Source organism: Dunckerocampus dactyliophorus, chromosome 1 (assembly GCF_027744805.1).
Source record: "Dunckerocampus dactyliophorus isolate RoL2022-P2 chromosome 1, RoL_Ddac_1.1, whole genome shotgun sequence".
NCBI classification, from domain to species: Eukaryota; Metazoa; Chordata; class Actinopteri; order Syngnathiformes; family Syngnathidae; genus Dunckerocampus; species Dunckerocampus dactyliophorus.
In genome coordinates, this window is record NC_072819.1 from 9,895,427 (window position 1) to 9,915,538 (window position 20,112).

General features: G+C 39.7%; 1 protein-coding gene across 3 annotated transcripts; it reads left to right on the forward strand.

The window, feature by feature from the left end:
* The first annotated feature begins 1,324 nt into the window (after positions 1 to 1,324).
* dhrsx (dehydrogenase/reductase (SDR family) X-linked) lies at positions 1,325 to 18,399 on the forward strand. 3 transcript variants are annotated; one of them, XM_054800611.1, is made up of 8 exons: positions 1,325 to 1,453; positions 4,589 to 4,696; positions 8,799 to 8,867; positions 9,870 to 9,971; positions 11,924 to 12,131; positions 12,433 to 12,640; positions 14,339 to 14,529; positions 18,345 to 18,399. In XM_054800611.1, the coding sequence occupies exons 1-7, from the start codon at positions 1,348 to 1,350 to the stop codon at positions 14,519 to 14,521; spliced, it is 984 nt and encodes a 327-aa protein (XP_054656586.1). In that variant the 5' UTR covers positions 1,325 to 1,347; the 3' UTR covers positions 14,522 to 14,529; positions 18,345 to 18,399. The 3 variants fall into 3 exon arrangements, with proteins under 3 accessions (XP_054656586.1, XP_054656672.1, XP_054656495.1); XM_054800697.1 differs by lacking the exon at positions 18,345 to 18,399 and adding an exon at positions 17,771 to 18,097; XM_054800520.1 differs by lacking the exon at positions 18,345 to 18,399 and having other exon boundaries at positions 14,339 to 16,982.
* The last annotated feature ends 1,713 nt before the right edge of the window (positions 18,400 to 20,112 follow it).

The window sequence follows — 20,112 nt, forward strand, 5'->3', positions numbered from 1 at the left end:
AATCACAGCAGATATGATCTAAAATAAATCTACAAACATCTTGCCTCAGTTTACGGGTATATTCACATTTCCAAAACAGATGAACAACAGTCTCAGTATGGGAGTCACAAAAAGCACATTTCAGATCTAAATCAACATACTTGAATTTGATAAAGAAGGATTGAACTGGATAACATCGGTGAATAATTTTAAATGACACTTCTTTCACTTTGTTAACCACAAAACATTTTTGAGGAAGAGACCAGATTTTTTCCCAACAGAAGTTATTAACACGACTGTTCCAGTAAGTTATTACAGGAGAAACAGAAACAATATTATTTTGGAAAAGAGCACGGATTTTACAGTTGTTTTTCCTTCCAGATGGGTTGGAGCATATTTTACCAACTGGTGAGTCCGTTACGACAGTAAAGGGAGCATCCAGTATATTAACAGACATACTACTTTTGAACAACATGAGCACACCAGATGGAATAGCGTCAAATACTACGGCATACTGTTTGGGAGTTATAGGTATACCATGATACTGAAGAAACTCCTCATAGGAAAACAAGACACCATTGCCGTTGAATAGCTGCCTTACCCAAATAATATTACTGTTAAACCACTCCCCAAAGAATATGGATCTGTTCTTATAAAGTATATACAGTATATAAAGTATATGGGTGTGGTGAAAAATTGTGTTTGTATATCATAGACCATGCAAGCAGTACTTGTTTATGAAAGCTGGAGAGATGAATAGGGATTGTTTTTTATGTTATAGTTACACACTAAAAGGAATTTGAGGCCATCAATTTTAGAGAAAATATAATTGGAGATACAGTTCCATATTGAGTTTGGTTTTTTCATGAATTGTTTGATCCAATTGATCTTAAAGGTATTATTTAGAGAAGCAAAGTCCAAGAAATTAAGCCCCCCCTTCTCATATGTGTTTATGACCACAGATGCGTCTTATTTTTTCATAAAAAAGTTGAACAACATCTGATCTATGCGTTGAATGGTTTTACTGTTAATATGTAGTGAGAGGGCAGCATAAGTAAATCTAGATATTCCTTCTGCTTTTGTTAAGACAGAACTCTTAGGAGCCAGAGATTAAACCTTTTCTGAGCTTTTTCTAGAATTGGGATCAAATTGAAAGCATTTCTGGCTTTCTGATCTTTAGTGATGGAAATTCCGAAATATAGTATAGTATCTTTGACAGGGATGTTCGCTATTGAGCGATTAAAAAATGTGCAGTATCGCCTACCCCTGATCGTGATGTCATAAGGTGGGGGGCGGAACTATATGAGTTGCTGTTTATCTGTCCACCACCGGAAGAATTGCTTAGTCGGACGCGATAGCGGAAGAGACATGTTGACGGTGTTACAGGCGGTGTTGCTTCCTCTCCTCAGACTTTACTTGTGTGGAATCAGAGTTCTCATCTATCAGATGTTCAACAAATCTTTTACGCTGCCAGGTTTGCTCTTTTATTATTTCATGTACTTTCATGTAAAATATATTTGATTTTTAACCACAGGGTATTTCAAAAGCAGTAGTAGTAACAAGCACAATTGATGTTCTGTTTTTTTTACAAATTAATCTTGAGGTCAAGTGTATTTTCTTCTAAGAAGGAAAAAGGTTACAATTTATTATTAGCTATTTTTAGTTGTTGTTTTTTTTTTTTAGCCATTTAGTACTTTTATGTTGTACTTCAGCATTTACTTTATTCAATTGTTCAACTTTATTTTAAAATTATCTTTTATTATAGCACTGTATATAGCACTTTTTTTTTGTACAAAAAGAGTAACGTGCATTGTAGATCGATAATTATTATTATTACTGCATAGTATATTAATGTATTATTCGTCTCGTGTTAGGTGCAACTACCTACAATGTGAATGAAGAGCATAATGGTGTCCAAAATGTGGCACGGGGGTGGTTTGGGCCCCCCCCCCACCCCCTTTTTCTTTTATTCGCCCTCGGCATATTGTAAAAATATAATAAATTAATTATTGATATTACTGTAGATATGACACTAATTTGCTTTGTCACCTATAACACAAAGCTGAGATGTTGCCCCCCCCCCGCATTATTTCTTGTATGGTATATCTCTATATATATTTTCACAAAATAATGTTGAATGTTATTGTATACGAAGCTGTCACACATGATATAAATAACACAGAGCTGGGACGTATTATTTCTTCAAGTGTTATGCATTTCTTGACCTACTTTGGGTTGATTTTTGCGTTTGGTGAAAACTATCAAGGCGGGGCCCCCCACATTCTTAGCTTTTTGTGTGAATTTCTCTTGGAGATGAATAAAGTGTCTATTGTGATCTAGATAGATAGAAATGGTAAGTAACATTAACAGGCCAAATATATTTTGTACTTACTGTAAAGGTCAGACTGGAAAAGTATCAGAAAAAAGTAACATGAAAAATCTCCCATCTGAAAGACGCCATTGTGCTTTGTTACGCTTAATTCCTCATAATCTGTCCAACAGTGGTGGTTATTGAACACATAAGGGTTTATCCAAAAGCAAGAGAAGCATGGATAAAGACTGCCTGTAAGCGTTTGGTTTGATCAACGTCCATTTTTGTTTCAAAGCACATTCATGTATGAATTAGTCCAGATGGTTTTAGGTAGCTTTATTGGAACAGTCAGAGACAGAATGTTAAAAAAAAAAAAACAAAAAGAAAAGAAAAGTCAACAGGGGATTAAATACTTATTTCCCCCCCAAAAAGATTAGATGGTTAAAAAAACAAACATAATAAAACATGTTTTTAGTACCGCAATGTTGTTCCATGTCTGGTTCTGTGGTCATCATCACACTTTTCTTTTTTTCCGTCACTGGAACCCATCTGTGGTGACATCACAAAAATAAATATGACAGGGATACATCCTTGTGAAGTTAATTCAGATTTTTTTTTAGTTTAGAGCAGGAATCCCCAACCACCGGTCAACGGAAAACTTTCAAGCGCAATGATAAAAAGACACTTTAAAAATATATATTTTGTAAATAACTACATAAAATTTGATGTGCGTGCATTCCAATTTTGGAAGCCTTCAACATGTCTTGTTTAAAACAGAGGGAAAATATTCCATTCCTAATAAAAGTAAGGGCGATTATTTTGTTTTAATTATTATTATTATTATTTTCGATGGTCCTTGAATGCACCATGGCTGTGCTGTTCAAGGCTGCACGGATAAAACTTATATAATATTTTTCCCGTTTGTCTTTCACCTCATATTTGTTCCCAAATGCTAATACTGTGTGGGAATGCACAAAGGTAAAATTTGATTATGTTATTGCCTGCTAATGTGTGTATTTGTCACCCTATGCATCATAATCTTCTCTCTGAAAACCAAACTCCAGGTCTGTACTGATGTTGAATGGTCTGAATTCATTTTGTGGAGGTTTGTGGGAACACAGGCTGGTCCGTGCGCCCAAAAATTTTTGGAAGGCAGAGACCCAGATGCCTATATGCATATATATTGTGATTATATTATACAACTGTTGTAGTTTTGTTTTAACCTGCAGGTTCTGTGTTCATTAAGGTAGGAAGTGCACAGACCATTGGCATGCATTAAAGCTCTTCCACATGATGGGACTTTGTCAAATTGTTTATTCACAGCAGCTTTGCCAGTGGAGTAAGTAAGTGGATGTGTGCGAGGCAGGAAAGCAATATTACTTAAAATAGTTTATATTGCGTTCAAGGTTTTTACATTACAGATTACAGTGGACCCTGTTTAGGTCGACAACCTGTATAAGTCAACCAACTCATCAAGTTGTGGTCCACTGTGTTCTTATTATTACTAAAAACTGCACGCTTCACTCGACGTACATGGTCGACCACCTTTGACGACGTGAAATTTGAGAGCCAAAGGGTTCGTTTTTATGTAAAATGGTTCGTTTATGTTGACGTGTTGTAGTCTTGTTAACTTCGTCATTACCACTTGCATGTTTTTGCAGAAGCAGATTTGTGCTCAAGTCAAAATCACTAACCTTCAAAGCTTCAGCGTAGTATCAACGATCGAGGATGATAGAGGAAAACAATGTCCACAAACTGCTGTCAGTTGAAAAATCCTTTATCATCACCCATTCTCCTTATGTCTTTGGCCAAAGTCACTAATAAATGTGCAAGTAATTCTCATTTATGTCGAGGGGTTTGATTTCTCGCTAAATATAGCGTCAAAGTGGCTAGGTTGGCAAAATGGATCCCTCCTGCTACATCTTCTTATTCACTGGCAGACCAGGTGCGTACGTTAACAATCTGCGTTACACAGACGGTCCCATTAGGGCAGGGCTGCAACTAACGATTATTTTAATACAGCGGAACCTCGGTTAGCGTCTTCCCCGGTCAGCATGTTTTTCGGTAAAAATGTACCCCGCAATTTTGCTTCGGTTTGCCTGCATTCTCCACGTAGCGTACAATATGAGGCACCTTAATGTATTTTTTAAATCACAAAGCATCCTTACCTGTTAGCTACAAAATACACACTGATGACATACATGACGCACCTGTTACTTTGTTGGACACAACAAAATTTGACTCCAAAACTTTTCAGATTTGCATCTTGTTTTTTATTCACTCTATTCTCTCTTGCAGTCTTACCGAAGCAGAATGGAAGAGTTGCCATTGTTACTGGGGGTACAAGAGGAATGGGCTATGAGACCGCAAGACACCTGGCAAGACTCGGCATGCGTGTTATCATCGGTAGGCAACTGTCCAGTCAGTTTGCACTCGCCCTTTCACCTCTGGTTTGTCCCAAAAATCAAATGAGCCACATACGGCTAAAGCCTCATACCATACCTAACCCAGGGGTTGGCAACACTACTAGTTGGCATCTGTTACACTTGCACACTGCACTTCTGATTGTTGTATTCCGTTGTTGTTGCACTTTGAAAAAGTAATTTATTGAAAACAACAATTAAACTGAAATAGGGTGTTTATCAGCTGATCAAAAGTTTAAGACCATCGCTCAAAACATAACAAAAAACTCTCCAAACCAGAACAAAAAATGTTCTCAGTAGGACTCAGTAATGAGTAGCTCCACTGTTCTTATTAATCACTTCAAAAATTGGTTTGGGCATGCTTGATGTGAGTGTTTCCAGGAGGCTAGTGGGAACATTGCTCCAAGTGGTGAAGATGGCTTCACGAGGGGCATCAACTGTCTGGAACTGATGGCCATTTTTATAAACTTCCCTTGCCATCCATCCCCAAATGTTCTCCATGGGATTTAAATGAGGGGAACATGCAGGATGGTCCAAAAGAGTGATGTTATTCTCCCTGAAGAAGTCCTTGGTCAAGCGAGCATTGTGAACTGCAGCGTTGTCCTGTTGAAAAACCCAGCTGTTACCACACAGACGAGGGCCCTCAGTCATGAGGGATGCCCGCTGCAACATCTGCACGAAAGCAGCCGCCATTTGAGTGTTCCACTGAATGAAAAAGCACCCCAGACCATAATGGACCCCCCTCCACTGTGCCGGGTAGAAAACATCTCAGGTGGGATCTCCTTGTCATGCCAGTAATGTTGGAAGCCATCTGGACGTCAAGGTTACATTTGTTCTCACCAGAGAATAAAACTTTTTTCCACCTTTCAATGTCCCATGTTTGATGCTCCCTGGCAAAGTCTAAATGGGCAGTTTTGTGGTGTTGAAGGAGATGAGGCCTTTGAATTTGTTTTTTGTTTTTTAAACCCTTTTCCCACAGATGCCATCTGATGGTTATTGCACTGCAGTCGGCACCAGTAAGGGCCTTAACTCTTCTGACTTGTTAGTTAGTACCCAAAAAGGTAATTAAAGGATAATAAATTGGACTTTGTTGTGCAATTTTCTGCACAGATTGCTAAATTTAAATGTTAGCAGGATGAAACTACGTCATATGGCCATATGACGTTTTCCCCCGGGTCCGAATCCGAAATTCACGCACAATAAGTTTGAATAGTACCCCCTTTCGGCCAGTATACTCCCATTATAAACACCTATTTTTGATGTTCAATAATCCTGATATTTAAAAAAAAAATCCATAAATAACAGATAAATCCCATGCTCGGGAGTCGAGCTTTGGGCAAAATGGTGAATGGAGCTTATTTTTTTCCACAACTAGATGCATCCAGAGACCAACAGTTGCTTTTAAGCCAAAAACATGGAACTCTCCATTGACATACATATACGGAAAAAAAACTTTTTTTTTTTGCAGGGAAAAAACATTTTTTTGCTATTACAATGATCTTCGGGAGCTTAGATTCATACAGGTGAATTGTGTGCGTGTATCTGTGCGTTCGTGCGTGCACGGGCGCGCGCATCTGTTGAGGCGTGCAGATAAATTATGCGCATTTTTGTGCAAGGTCTGCACAATAAAAGCATTGAATTTGACAAAATCTTACATGCTTTTGCAAAATGCATGTCACCATTTATGGAATGCATTTCAGCTTGTCATATGCAATCGTGTTTTCATTACCATTACCATGGTGTTTGTCGCATAAACATGACGTCAAATGTACGCGTTTGTATGCAATCACACGACTACAACTTGAAGAGGTGATATTCCAAGAATTAGAAGCGCTCAAGGCTATCCTGGAGTCTGATGACTCAAAACTTAATATCAACGGACAGATATGAAGCTGACTTACTTATGGGCGTGGCCCCAACAGTGTCTATTCAACTTTGGCGTGTTTTTTTTGTCATTGCTCCATAAGTAATAATGCATCAGAATCAAAGTTGTTATGGATTATTGACCTTTGCAAAGCTCTAATGACCTCATCATATCAAATATTCTACTTTGACAGTTCTATTTGCAAAATACTGCATATTTGGTGATTTAGCAATTTCCAAAATGTTTTTTTTGGACAAAATAATAAAAATGTAATATCAACGGACAGATCTGAAGTTGATCTCAAGATTTAAGCATTGAAAGTAAAAAAAAAAAGAAGAATATATGACATACTTATTATACTCTCATGGGCGTGCCCCAAACAGTGTCTATTCAACTATGGTGTGAGGGACTTTAAAGCAAGCATTAAGGGTTAATTTGGGTCGAAGACCGCCTTGTGTCTTGATGGACAGTCAATCAGATCCTCCGGCTCAGCGCAGGTGTGATTTTTTTGGGGGGGTCTACCACTTGACTTTTTGTTCCATAATGCTCAGGATTAAAAAAAAAAATTATAATGACTGTGTTACTGCGCCCAACCTCAGCAGCAATGGTACGCTGCGAGAGGCCTTGCTTATGCAGCTCGACAATCCGACCACGTTCAAAAAGAGAACTCTTCTTAGCTTTAGCCATCAGGAGGGCATGACAGTGTGAATGCCTGACAAAAAATGAAAATTTTGAGCAGATTTCGGCTTTCATAGCCTGTGGTCTTTTGATCAGGTGATAAACAACCTATTTCAGTTTTGTTCCAAATGTTTTTTGTCTCACTCCCCCTTCTTGCTTTTGCATATCGTAGCTCTACTCTACCTCATTAAGATCCAAATGTGCAAAATGCAAATTTCAGCAATTTTTCTACTGGTCTTAAGATTTTGATCAGGAGTGTATAATAAACTGCAGACCACAGCTTCAAACCATTCCTCTTCTAATTTTGTTAACAGTGGTACTTGATATTATATATTTTTGCTTTTTATATATTTTCATGCACAAATATTTACTACCCCTGTGTTACACCGCTGAAAGAAAACCTTTCAAACTGGGGAAAATGACATGTATTGATGTATTTTGCACTGATGGATTGTACCAGATGATAAGTAGAAAGAAGCAACAGGAGCACGACCAAAAATGTAGAGTCTGCACTCAAACAGACTGTTCATTTGCTGATTTCTGTATGCACTGCATTGTTGATGCTCAATAAAGTATGCTGAAAAAAGACTGTAGCCTTAAAAAGTTTAAATCTGTGCTAGAATCTGACTTTCATGTCACATTCTGTCTGACATTCACACTGTCATGACCTCCTGATGGCAAAGGCGAAAGGATTGTCTTTGACTGTACAAGCAAAGCCTCTTGCATTGTGCTATTACTGCCGAGGTTGGACGCATTAAGACGGTGCTTTTAAAGTTCTTGAAAGTTATGAAATCGTCAGCTGTTGTCAGATGGTAGAGTAGGGGTCGACATGGAGAAGAGTTCAGAGGAGCGCCCTCGTGGAAGAGTGGCTCACTCTATCGGATGTTACAGCCAGCAACTCCGACAGCTGTCCTGGACTTGTCACCCAAGTGGACCCAGAGCTTGTCGGGCTTAAGGAACCCCTTGATGACGGAGACAGTCCATGGGATAGTGGAGTCAGTATCCGCTGCTGGAGCAGAACAATCCTGTAATTCAGTGAAGATGGATTTAGTCCGATCTTGAAGACTAGAGCTTAGAACGGAGTTGTTTTGCCTGGGCAGTGGCGACTTTGGCAAACTTTAGAACAAGACTGTCTTTTTCTTCACGCTGAGACTTCAGGCGGTGGCACTGAAAAGCAGTTTCAAATTCTATAGCCAGTCACAGACAAGCTTGTCGAGTCTGCAAGGTTTTTTGGTCTACAACTTGACCTTTTTTGTCACATAACCTTCAGGACCCTTAATGCATCCAACCTCGGCAGAACATTGTAGGAGGCCTTGCTTGTGCAATTCAGCAATCCTGCTACTCTATTTTTTACTCTTCTTTCTGTTTCTTCCTTTTGCATTTTGATGCCGTAACTTACAGTCTGGTTAGAGTCCACCGAAATTTAACTACTTTGCCCCAGTTTTAAGATTTTTGTTCAGGACCATAGTAACACAGTGTCTGCAATGAGATGAGCTGCTATGTTTTTAACGACCAAAGTTTCTCTCATTTCTGTCATCTCCAGCTGGGAATGAGAGAGAAGAAGGCAAGGCTGCTGCAAGGACAATTCAGGCAGAATGCAGGGAGGGGAAAGGTAACAATGTTGCTTGTATTTCTCCTCAGCTACTGTGGGTTATGTTTCCACCAAAGGCTATCTTGCAAAGTAAATCTAGCTACCTAGTAGGGGTGCAACCACACACGTATCTGTATCGAACCATTCGATACTGTGGTCTCTGTTGGATGCCACTATGAATCGAAAGAGACTGTAACCCTAGTCACAAATGTCACATGACATCAGTCATTTGACATCAAACTCCCCACTTGAGTCGCTGTTGTTCCTCCATGGCCAAGATGAAATCCCTGCAAACCGAAGCAGTCAGGGGCTCCTGTTGTGAGTGGCAGCAAACAGCGTCTCAAGCGGCATGCAAAACTGTGTTTTTCATGTTTATTATCCAAATTCCGGATAATATAACTCAGCGGTAAAATGTACTGTATATACATTAGGGGTGTCATGAGACACTCAGTTCACGAGACATGACAATACACGAGATTGGGTCTACGACAACGAGACGAGATGAGATTTGAACATTCATTGTACTTTTCTGAAAAGTAAACAATCTAAAAAATATATGAAAATATATTGCAATCTACTAATGTAATTTGTACTATGTTTCACTCTTCTGCACTCTGTGCGTATGCTACTGGCCCTGCTTCCATCCACCGAGACAGAGACGGGAGGCGGGAGACGAGGAAAACAGACACGCATGCACATGGCAATGTATTGAGGCTGGCAAAATTATCGAGTTCATTTTCATTTACTGTGTGATTATTTAATTATTTTATTTTATTTATCGTCCCAAGCCTAGTGCACATGAGGCAGTTTTTTTTTTCCAGAACGAGAAATCTTTTCACCTCTTAATCTTGCGAGACGTACGTATGTAAACTTCTGAACAAAACCATTCGGATTTATTACTATTGGTGGATCTACAGTACCTGTATGCATGCTTAACTTCTGTATGTGCACTTGAGTGTGCATGCTTCTATTGTTAGCATCTTTACAATATTTTGACTGACCTGACTTGCTTTCAATTTCCAGCTGAGTTTATGTTTCTGGACCTGACTTCCCAGAAATCTGTGCGACATTTTGCTGAAACATTCAAGAGCAGAGGTCTTCCTCTCCATGTGTTGGTCAACAATGGTAAGCTTTTTGTCCCTTTTTATATGTACGGCAAGTATTGTACGAGACAGGTGAATGATGGAATAAGATAATCCTCCAAGTATGCATCTGTCCTTATTCAAGAGATTCAAGATTCAAGAGAGTTTTATTGTCATGTGCATAGTAAAACAGCAGTTATACTATGCAATGAAAATCTTATTCTGTTCATTCTCCCAAGAAAAGAAAGAAAACAAATGAAAGAATAAGAACATAAGAAACATAAACACATAAACATATATACCAATAAATTAAGCAACAACAACAGAAGAGACATTAATACAAGTAAATAATACAAATAAATAAATAAATAAATAAAGTGCTATGAGTGTGTGCGTGTGTTGCGTGCGGCGTGTGCGAGTGCTTCGTTGAGGAGCCTGATGGCCTGTGGGTAAACTTATAACTTCCTCTAATACCACCATAGTTGAGAGATGATTGATGTTGTTTTATGGAAGGAGCTGATTGATTTTGTCTCTGATAGTTTCATTGTAAGACTGATAGGAATACACTGTCAGTTTGGCTACAGAAACCCTTTTCAATTGAAGCTGAGTAATAGATTACTCTGGCATTACAGAGGGTCTTTTTTGTAGATTTTAAGATTCTTTCTAACAATTGGGTAGAACACCATTTCCTCTTCCAATTGTTGTGTTCTATGTTTCAGTGTGCGAGTTTGGGAATTGTACCGTGGAGATAGCGTCCGTTTGGTTTCTCTTATTTAGTTTTAGGGGCGCGACTGTATTGAGTTTCTAGCAGAAAGCCTATGTACCGTCCACAAACTCATCAAGTCATCTATTTGAGTGTGACTAGCATGTCTGACCGACACATGGCATAAAGTTAAAGGTAGGAGTCCTAGCCTCATAAATGTAGCCAGTACATTGCAGGACTACTTCAGTGGAATAGTTACATTGACCTCATTTACGTCGACAGCACAGCTCATCAAGACCTGGTCCTGGTTATAACTAAAAAGTGTAGTCGAGGTATCTCTTGGAGAGAACCGGCCATGTGGTCCTTACCTTTCATTTCACCTCGCATTCACAGCAAAGCGGTCAGAGGTGTAGGCAGGTCTGTGCATGCTAAGAAGCATATGGCCTATTTACATATTTTCATAACATTTATTTCAAAATATAACATTTAGTTTTACATTTATATTAATTTAACATTTACATTTAGCATTTATATACAGTATAGCATTTTTATTTAGAGTTAACATTTATTTTATATACAGATTTGATTTATCCATCCTCACTAGGGTCACGGGTATGCTGGAGCCTATTCCAGCTGACCTCGGGCATGAGGCGGGGTACACTCTTTTATGTTTAACATTTATATTTAACGTTTGCAACATTTACTGTATATTTATATTTAACATTTGTCTTTAGCATTCATATTTAAATGTAACATTTATTTTGAACATGTAGATAGATTTTGTATTTATATTTAATCTTTATATTTAACATTTATATTTAACAGTTATTTATAATATTTATATTTAATATTTAACATTTATATTTTCAATTTAATATTTATATTTAGCATTAATATTTAAATGTAACATTTATTTTGAACATGTAGATAGATTTTGTATTTATATTTAATCTTTATATTTAACATTTATATTTATATTTAACAGTTATTTATAATATTTATATTTAACATTTACATTTTCGATTTAATATTTATATTTAACATTTCGCTTTAGTATTTAGTTTTAGATTATTAGCATTATATTAAACATTTTAAATTAACAATTTAGATTCACCATTTCATTTGTACCTCAAATGTGATGAAAATGAGTTAAATGTGAACTAAATGTGAGAAAAGCTAAATATTCAAAAACATGGCGGCCAAAGAAAAGTGTGATTGCATTTTTACGTGACACGCCCCATAATATGAATGGGTTCGGACATTGCAATAATTCTGTGACTGTCGTTGTGCAGCTGGGACCATGCTAGTTCCTGAGAGACAGACAGAAGATGGCTTTGAGTTCCACTTTGCTCTCAACTACCTTGGCCACTTCCTACTCACTAACCTGCTGCTTGACGTACTGAAGAGATCCGGGAGAGCAGGCTGCTGTTCCCGGATTGTCAACATGTCGTCTGCAACACACTATGCTGGCGTTATACATATGGACGACCTCAACAGGAGGTAAGAGGACTAATACCATTCAGTTTCTTTCTGCTTTATTTCAAAGTTGACATTCGTCTGACGTGATTTTAAAAACAACACAATTGTGTATCATCCAAAGTTTTAGGATTAACAAGTACAGCGGAACTTGGTTATGTCGACGCCCTCAGACTGGCTCATTCGTCAAAATGAGTGAACCTAAAGTTAGCCATTGTGAAAAACATTTTCTCAAAAATGTGGAAAAGAAAGGATAGCTGATATCATTGATGTCATTGAGTAGGATGCCCAGTCTACTAATCTCTCCTCTTTCTCCCATGTCCAGGGCGTGTTACAGTTCCCATGGTGCCTACGCCCAAAGCAAACTGGCTTTGGTCCTCTTCACCTACTATCTGCAAGAGCAGATGACGGCCAGTGGTTCTTCGGTGATTGTCAATGCCGTGGATCCGGGAATGGTGGACACGGCGCTCTACGACAACCTGTGGAGCCTCGCTCGGGCACTGAAAAAGCCATTTGCCAAGATTTTGTTCAGGGTACTTTTGAGCAAATATATAACAAGCAATAGCTCTATTTTTTTAGGAATTTGACTTGTGATTAGGGAAGTAGCATCTCTATTACTGCCAGTTCCACCCTCACTCACGATACCCTTCATTACACATCCGTTGAAGTTCTTCTACCCACTAAATGCTAAAGTGATCAACGTGATTATATACTGTTTGCATTTTAGCATGTACATTCATTAACTTTAAAAAACTCTTGTCAGCTGACACATTTGAGGGAGGAGGGAAGTCTTCCTTGCTGCTAACTTTTGCTTTAATACTCACTGGCAACTTTGAGGTGGAACAAAATTTGTGGTTGAAGACTAGAACAGTCTCTGATGATTTCTTATTGTCAGAATTCAAAATTAGGCTGTGTCAATTTGCGCACTTACATAATGAGTGCATTCATACTGAGAAGTACGACAAAATGCAGTGAGCCCTGAGCAGTTTTGGGCAAATTACTTCAAAAAAAGTACTTAGTTATAGTTACTAGTTATATTCCCTGAAAAGTAATCGAATTAGTAATGTAATTAGTTACTAAGGAAAGTAAGTATTGCATTTAAAAACCTTCAAATGAATGTAAATTGAGAAAAAAATTGGGATTTAGCTTTGTAGTGTTGTGTGGTGTTGACAAATGTTTCATGAGATCATGGCTGAGGGCCGAGCTCGTGACTTGCAATTCTCTACCAAAATGCTGGGGGGCGGTGTATTCCTGAGAGTGAGAAACTACAACTCTGATTGACCAGCTATTAAGCATCCTGTGTAGTAGTAGTAGTAGTAGTAGTAGTAGTAGTAGTAGTAGTAGTACTAAACCAGCTGCATCTAGATTGTTGCTATAGCTATCCACGCAATAATAACGGGACGCATTTCACTGTCAGTAACAGTAACATTCTAATGAATTAGTTTAGGCCGCCCTTAGCCCCCCCATTACAAAATGACTATGACGAACAGGGGCGCTACCAGGATTTCTGAGCCCCATGAAAAAAAATTACATTGGGCCAGCCCCCCACCTAACTGACCCATTAAAAGCTATTTTTATACTATTTGACTTCAACCTGAACTTAGTTAATTGCATGTTTTGGAGCACAAATACAAATATATTGGATATAAATTGTTCAATAAATTATTAATACAATTATGATAAAAATAACAAATTAACAGAATTTTAAAAAATCCATGTCCAAGGATGGGAGCAGCTGTACCATTACACCACCAGGGAGGTGACTGGGTGGTTACCCATGACTGGAAAACAATAATTATTGTTATTAATGCTGTTATTCCCAACACTGGCCATCAGTACCCGGATGTTGCACTCAAAACAGCCAAAATGGACACTTACCACCTTCATTTGTTGCCGTCTTGGCTACGTAGCAGAAGGGAATAATTTGAGGTGTTGCAATTCACAACTGAAAAGGAGAGCAGAACCTCGTACGTTCCTCGGTTTTCTGTCCCTCACTTTACGTATGCCGTGTGGAAATTGGTACGCCCCTGTACTGAACCGAGAACCGAAGGGTCCGTACTGAAAAATGTGATTACAAACACATGTACCGTTACACAGACTTACCCACTGTCGACCAATCGGTGGACAGTTGTGGCCATTTAGTACCAAAACTAAGGCTACTAGCATTCGTGGGATTAGAGAATTCTTCAAAACACGTTTGTCTCCAATGTTTTTTCTGTGATTTCCCGCAGACTCCTGCAGAGGGCGCCGCCATAACTGTCTATGCTGCTGCCGCCTCTGAGATGGAAGGGGTGGGTAGCTGCTACCTCTACAACGGCCAGAAGAGACAGTCAGCCAGCGCATCCTATGACACGGAGCTGCAGGCGGACTTGTGGAAGAAAAGCTGTCAGCTTACAGGCCTTCACAAGGCCTGATATACGAGGTCTTTAAAGTATACTGTATGTACTGTGTATTCCAAAGCCATACTGTTTTGCCTTGACTCTGGGTGTCACCTTACCTGAGAAAGCAATATGTGGCGCCATTTGTGTCGCCACATATTGTCATTTGTGTCCACATCCGTGCGTTTGGGTACCGTGGGTAGGATTTTAGGATAGGATTGTGTTTTGCATACTGTTTACCTTCATATTTCACCTTAAAAAGTGCCGTGATCGGTTTGCTTTTTTCAGTACAATCTCACATGTGTGACTGTACACATTTTTATTTTGACATAGTGTATAAACATCAAGTGCAGCCAAGGGGAAGAGTCTGGCCTCCTGTCAGTTGTCCACTTGGTGGCAGTATTTATTTACCCTTCCCTTTGATTGGTTGATCTGGGGGTGGAGTGGCGGGAACTTCAGTGTTCTGCTCAAGCTAACGTTTGGGCTTTACTTAACTACATAACAGGTTCTTATTAAAGGCTCTAGTTTCAGGGCTTTTACTTTGAAGAACAATAAAACTTAAGCAGATGATGCATAATAAGAATAAACTTTCAGGCGGTGGTGTTCAGCCACTGCCTTCTAGGCCTTCTCTGCTGGCCTAAACCCTATTAGAAGCACTGACCTACATTTACATCTTAAATTCAAGAATTTCAACAAGTCCCTTGTCTTGGCCTTGTTCACAAGTGAAGGAAGGTTAGAGCGTGAAGTTGACAGGTGGAGGCGTCTGCAATAGTGCAGTTGCTGTACCGGACTGTCTTGGTAAACGGAGAGGAAATTTATTTGCCCTACGTTCCCTCCCTCACCTTGGTCATGAGCCTTGGGTTGTGACCGAAAGAATGAGATTCCGGATACAAAATGAATTTCCTCGGTAGGGTGGCTGGACTCAACCCCCAAAAAGCCTAGGTCACAACCCGTCGTACGGGCTCCTACGCGCAAAAAAAGGCAAGAAATGCGCGGAGTGTGCACGTGTGACGTGCAGATTGGCCACAGAAGTTCTTTGTCATGTCAAACAAACCACAGGCGCTTCCCATTTTTCAGGTTGCAAGACAAACTTACACACTTCGTACGTCTTTGTGCGTCGTCCATATGGCCAACGTGCGTCTTGCTGGTGTCAGGTATGAGCAAAATTTTAAATGATGTCATGTCCATTTGTGCACTTTATGTCAACATAAGCGGTCGACCGTGTACAGAATGTTGACGTTGACTCACTTTTTAGTAATCTGAAGAACATGGTGGACCAGGGGCCTCGTTTATAAAAGTGTGCTTGGATTCCAATGCAAAACTCTATGTAGTCACAAACCTCAAAATCTACATACGCAAGAAAAAAATTCTGATCTACAAAAACCATGCGGTGCACACGTACACATTTTCTCATCTCATCTGAGGCGTCCCAATTCTCCTCCCACAATCAACCATATATGGTCAATGATATATGGCTCCCCAATACGGATCATGTCTTGGACTGTCAATGAGGGAACGATGGAGATGGCGACTCCAAGAAGAATGCGTCATTTGCAGATTGTAAAATAGAGGCGCTCATTACGTCGACCTCTGTAAGCATGTTTTTGGAGGGCTAAGTCATAGCATATCTAATTTTTAAAAAAATCCATTTGAATGTCAATATTTGAACAATCAAGTCAGTGTCGACTCCACCGTGAAAACTGTTGCTGAGATGAAGACAAACGCGTGCTGTTTGCCAACTCTTGAAGTAAATGACACAACACGTCACCACGAGCACTATTTATAGCACGTGTCAACGAAATTGGCACGCGTACAACAATTCCAAAGTACTACAAACTCAAAGTTCTACATTTATTGTAAAAAGATGAAATCATTTCCTAAATTCGTAACACGTTTTAATCTAAACATACATTGTTCTGCAATCCACAATTTTTGCTCTTTATCTTACAAAAATAACATTTTCGCTGTGTCACTGTTTGCGCCCCCTTTTGGCATGCACGCAAAGCACCTCCCAGCCTATTCATACACTTTTGTGCCATTCAGTTAAAAATGTAGCAAAATAAACAATACTGCGATAATTCTACCCACATTTTAACTGCATGCAAACAATACAACTCAGTGAAATACATCTTAGAACTTAGATATTTAGGCTATAACGAGTAACTAAAGAAGGCTTACAGGCCTCCATTGTGAAACACGTGGTGTGTATGGTTGCCAAGTCAATTGTCTTGACTTGAATTTTATCAACTTTATTTTGTGGTGTCTCCATCGGGCGTTGCCGACTCCTGTGTCTGAAAAACTTTGCATCAGTGAATGCTTGGGCATACGCAGTCTTTTCCACATAGAATGTTCCTATAAATACCAACTTACGCAACTGTTTTGTGCGCAGCAACCTTTATGAATGTGGTCTCAGGACTTGATGAGTTGGTCAATGAGTTCCACTCGCTATGTTTACATGCACTAAATCGGATTCGCCCAAATAAATCGGTCTCTTCCATTTTCACACGTGTGTGAAGTCCCTGTTTACATGCAGTATTTCTAATTCCCATCGTTGGCAAAATGCTGTGTGCCTCCAAAACGCTAGACGGCGTGGCCAAATATAGAGCTTTTTCGGTTGACCTATTACATCACATCAGAACAAAGCATCTTGGCAGAGAGCCACAAATCGGTAACAACGAACGCTGACAAATTAACATGTCGTACGTGCTGTGCGCAATAATGTTGATTTAATGTCATTTTCGGTCAAGGAAAAAAAGCTCTCTGTCTTTGAACGTGGTTGGATTGTTGAGCTGCATAAGCAAGGCCTCTTGCAGTGTGCCATTGCTGCTGAGGTTGGACGCAATTTGAAACTTCATAAAGGATCCTGAGGTTTGTGGAACGAAAAAGTCAAGTGGTAGACCAACAAAAATGCAGGTTGTTGCTGGTGCCGAATGCAGCCCAATTAAAAGAGAAAGCTTTTAAGAACAAAAAACATCAAAGGCCATGTCTCCTTTAACGCCACAAAATTGCACGTTTGGAATTTGCTAGGGAGCACCAAACATGGGACAGGAAATAAGTTTTATTCTGTATTCTGTGATGAGAAAAAAATGTAACCTTGACGGTCCTGATGGCTTCCAACGTTACTGGCATGACAAGGAGATCCCACCTGAGATGATTTCCTCACGGCACCGTGGAGGGAGTGCCATCATGATCTGGGGTGCTTCTTCATTCAATGGAGCAATGGAGCTTCAGGTTGTGCAGGGGCGTCAAACGGCAGCTGGCTATGATGGCTGTCTTTTTCAACAGGACAATGCTGCAGTTCACAATGCCCACCTGACAAAGGACTTCTTCCAGTGAAATAACCGCACTCTTTTGGACCATCCTGCATGTTTCCCTGATCTAAATCAAGTTGAGAACCAAAAATGGCCATCAGTTCCCACTAGCCTCCTGGAAAGACTCGCATCAAGCATGCTAAAACCAATTTTTTGAGGTGATTAACAAGAACGGTGGAGCTACTCATTACTGAGTCCTTTTTTGAACATTTGATTTCTATTTTAGTGCTTTTTTTTGCGCTACGGTCTTTTGATCAGCTGATGAACCGTCTATTTCACTTTAAGCCTTGCTTGCAATAAATTGTGTACTCATTTTTTTTTTGTCACACTCCCATTTCTTCTTTTAGCATTTTGAAGCTCTATTTAGAACCTCCTTGAGATCCAACAGTGAAAAATGTAAATTTGTGCAACTTTTCAACTAGCTAATTTTGATCAGGAGTGTACATGCAAGAGGGAACTGGTTTCCAATGTTAATCAAATCCTTGAACACAATGTAATTAAGGTTTTTACATGCGCTAGTGAAAGACAAAACACCTTTTGCTCTACAGATTGGTGTGAATACTGAAAAAAAAGAAGAAACTTATCTGAATGGACTGTGGTATTCACACGAGGGAATGGATCGCTCCGGCCTTCTGTCAGGTAATCATCGATCGGACACGGGCAGGAACATTGCATGAGCAAATCTCAGGGCATTGAATCGATCGCACGTGGACTGTTGACGTTTTTCCTCAGAGAGCTGTCCTATCTAGTCTTTGAGCGTGAACTGATGAAGCCTTCTTGGATGGGAGGCGAAACCGTCTTCTAAGACAACCTGAGCAATCCAGTTGCGATGGTTTAAATATCCTGGGAATACAATGACCAGGAAGAATGAGCATGATCTTATCATTTCAGATCCTGCAAACATACAAGACTGAGTTAAAAATAGGAGAGATGATGAAGAGCATGGACTTTTACATAGCCTCAGGTCAGGTTTCTTTCGTAATACCCATAGGTAAATTAGTGTGCAGTGCAAGAGAGACATCTTATCAGCAACACATATACAACACTTGTGGTAAAAATACATATGTGGTAAAAATACATAAATAAAGATAAAAGATTAAAAGGTGGGGCCGCACGGTGGTCTAGTGGTTAGCATGTTGGCCACACAGTCACAGTCAGGACCCAAAAACATGCATGTTAGGTTAATTGGAGACTCTAAATTGTCCATAGGTATGAATGTGAGTGTGAATGGTTGTTTGTCTATATGTGCCCTGCCATTGGCTGGCGACCAGTCCAGGGTGTACCCCGCCTGTTGCCCGAAGTCAGCATGCCCACGCGACCCTAATGAGGATGAAGCGGCATAGAAAATGGATGGATGGATGGATTAAAAGGTGTGAGTCCATTGCCCTTATTGATAATGGGACAAGCTGTTAAGAAAGACAATCGTTGCTGAGATAAAACGGCCCGTGTATCTCTTGGTTCTGCATTTAGGGACCATCAGTCTCTGTCCCGATGGCAGATACTGGAACAGGTGGTTCAAGGGGTGCAGAGGGTCCTGCATAATGCTAGAGCTCAGTCTCTGTAGCTGCTTGGTGTAAAGTGATTCCAAGCTCACCTGTGACTGTCCAATACGCTTGCCAGACCATTTGACCATCTGAGTGAGGGCAGTCTTATTATTTCCAAACCCCGACAGTAAACAGAGAGATAAAAGTGATTTAATAAATGTGCGATAAAACATAGTCGTAAGACTCCTGTCAATGTTAAAAATATAAACAGCCAGTTTCCTGGGACAGTGCAGCCACTGGTGTCCCTTTTTTACAGACCGCCTCACAATTGGCTTCAAAGTTCAGCCCAGAGGCAATGATTGGTATTTGGTATTGGGCCCAGGTATTTGTACTGGGTCACCTGCTCCAGTGTCCCCCTTGTTAGAGACTGGGTCAATGCTGTGGCTTCGTTTTCTAAAATCAATCACCATATCTTTCGTTTTGTTTCCATTTAGCAGGAGAAAAGCGTCCTCATACCATTTCATTAAATCCTGTACAATTGGTCCATGGCTATTTTCCCCATCCTGAAGAAGGCTCACGATTATGGAGCCGTCTGCATATTTCATAATTAACCTGTTTTCATATTGGTTCTGCATCATGCTGGTATACAATATGAAGAGTAAAGGTGACAGGACACACCCCTGTGGTGAACCAGACAGGGTCAGACAACACCCCACTGACCAATGTTCTCTGTGTCCTGTTAAAAAAAAAAAAGTTAAGAATCCAGCCCACAAGATTCTTACTCAAATTAAAATCATTTAAGAGCCTCTTAACTAAAATATGGGGCTGGGTG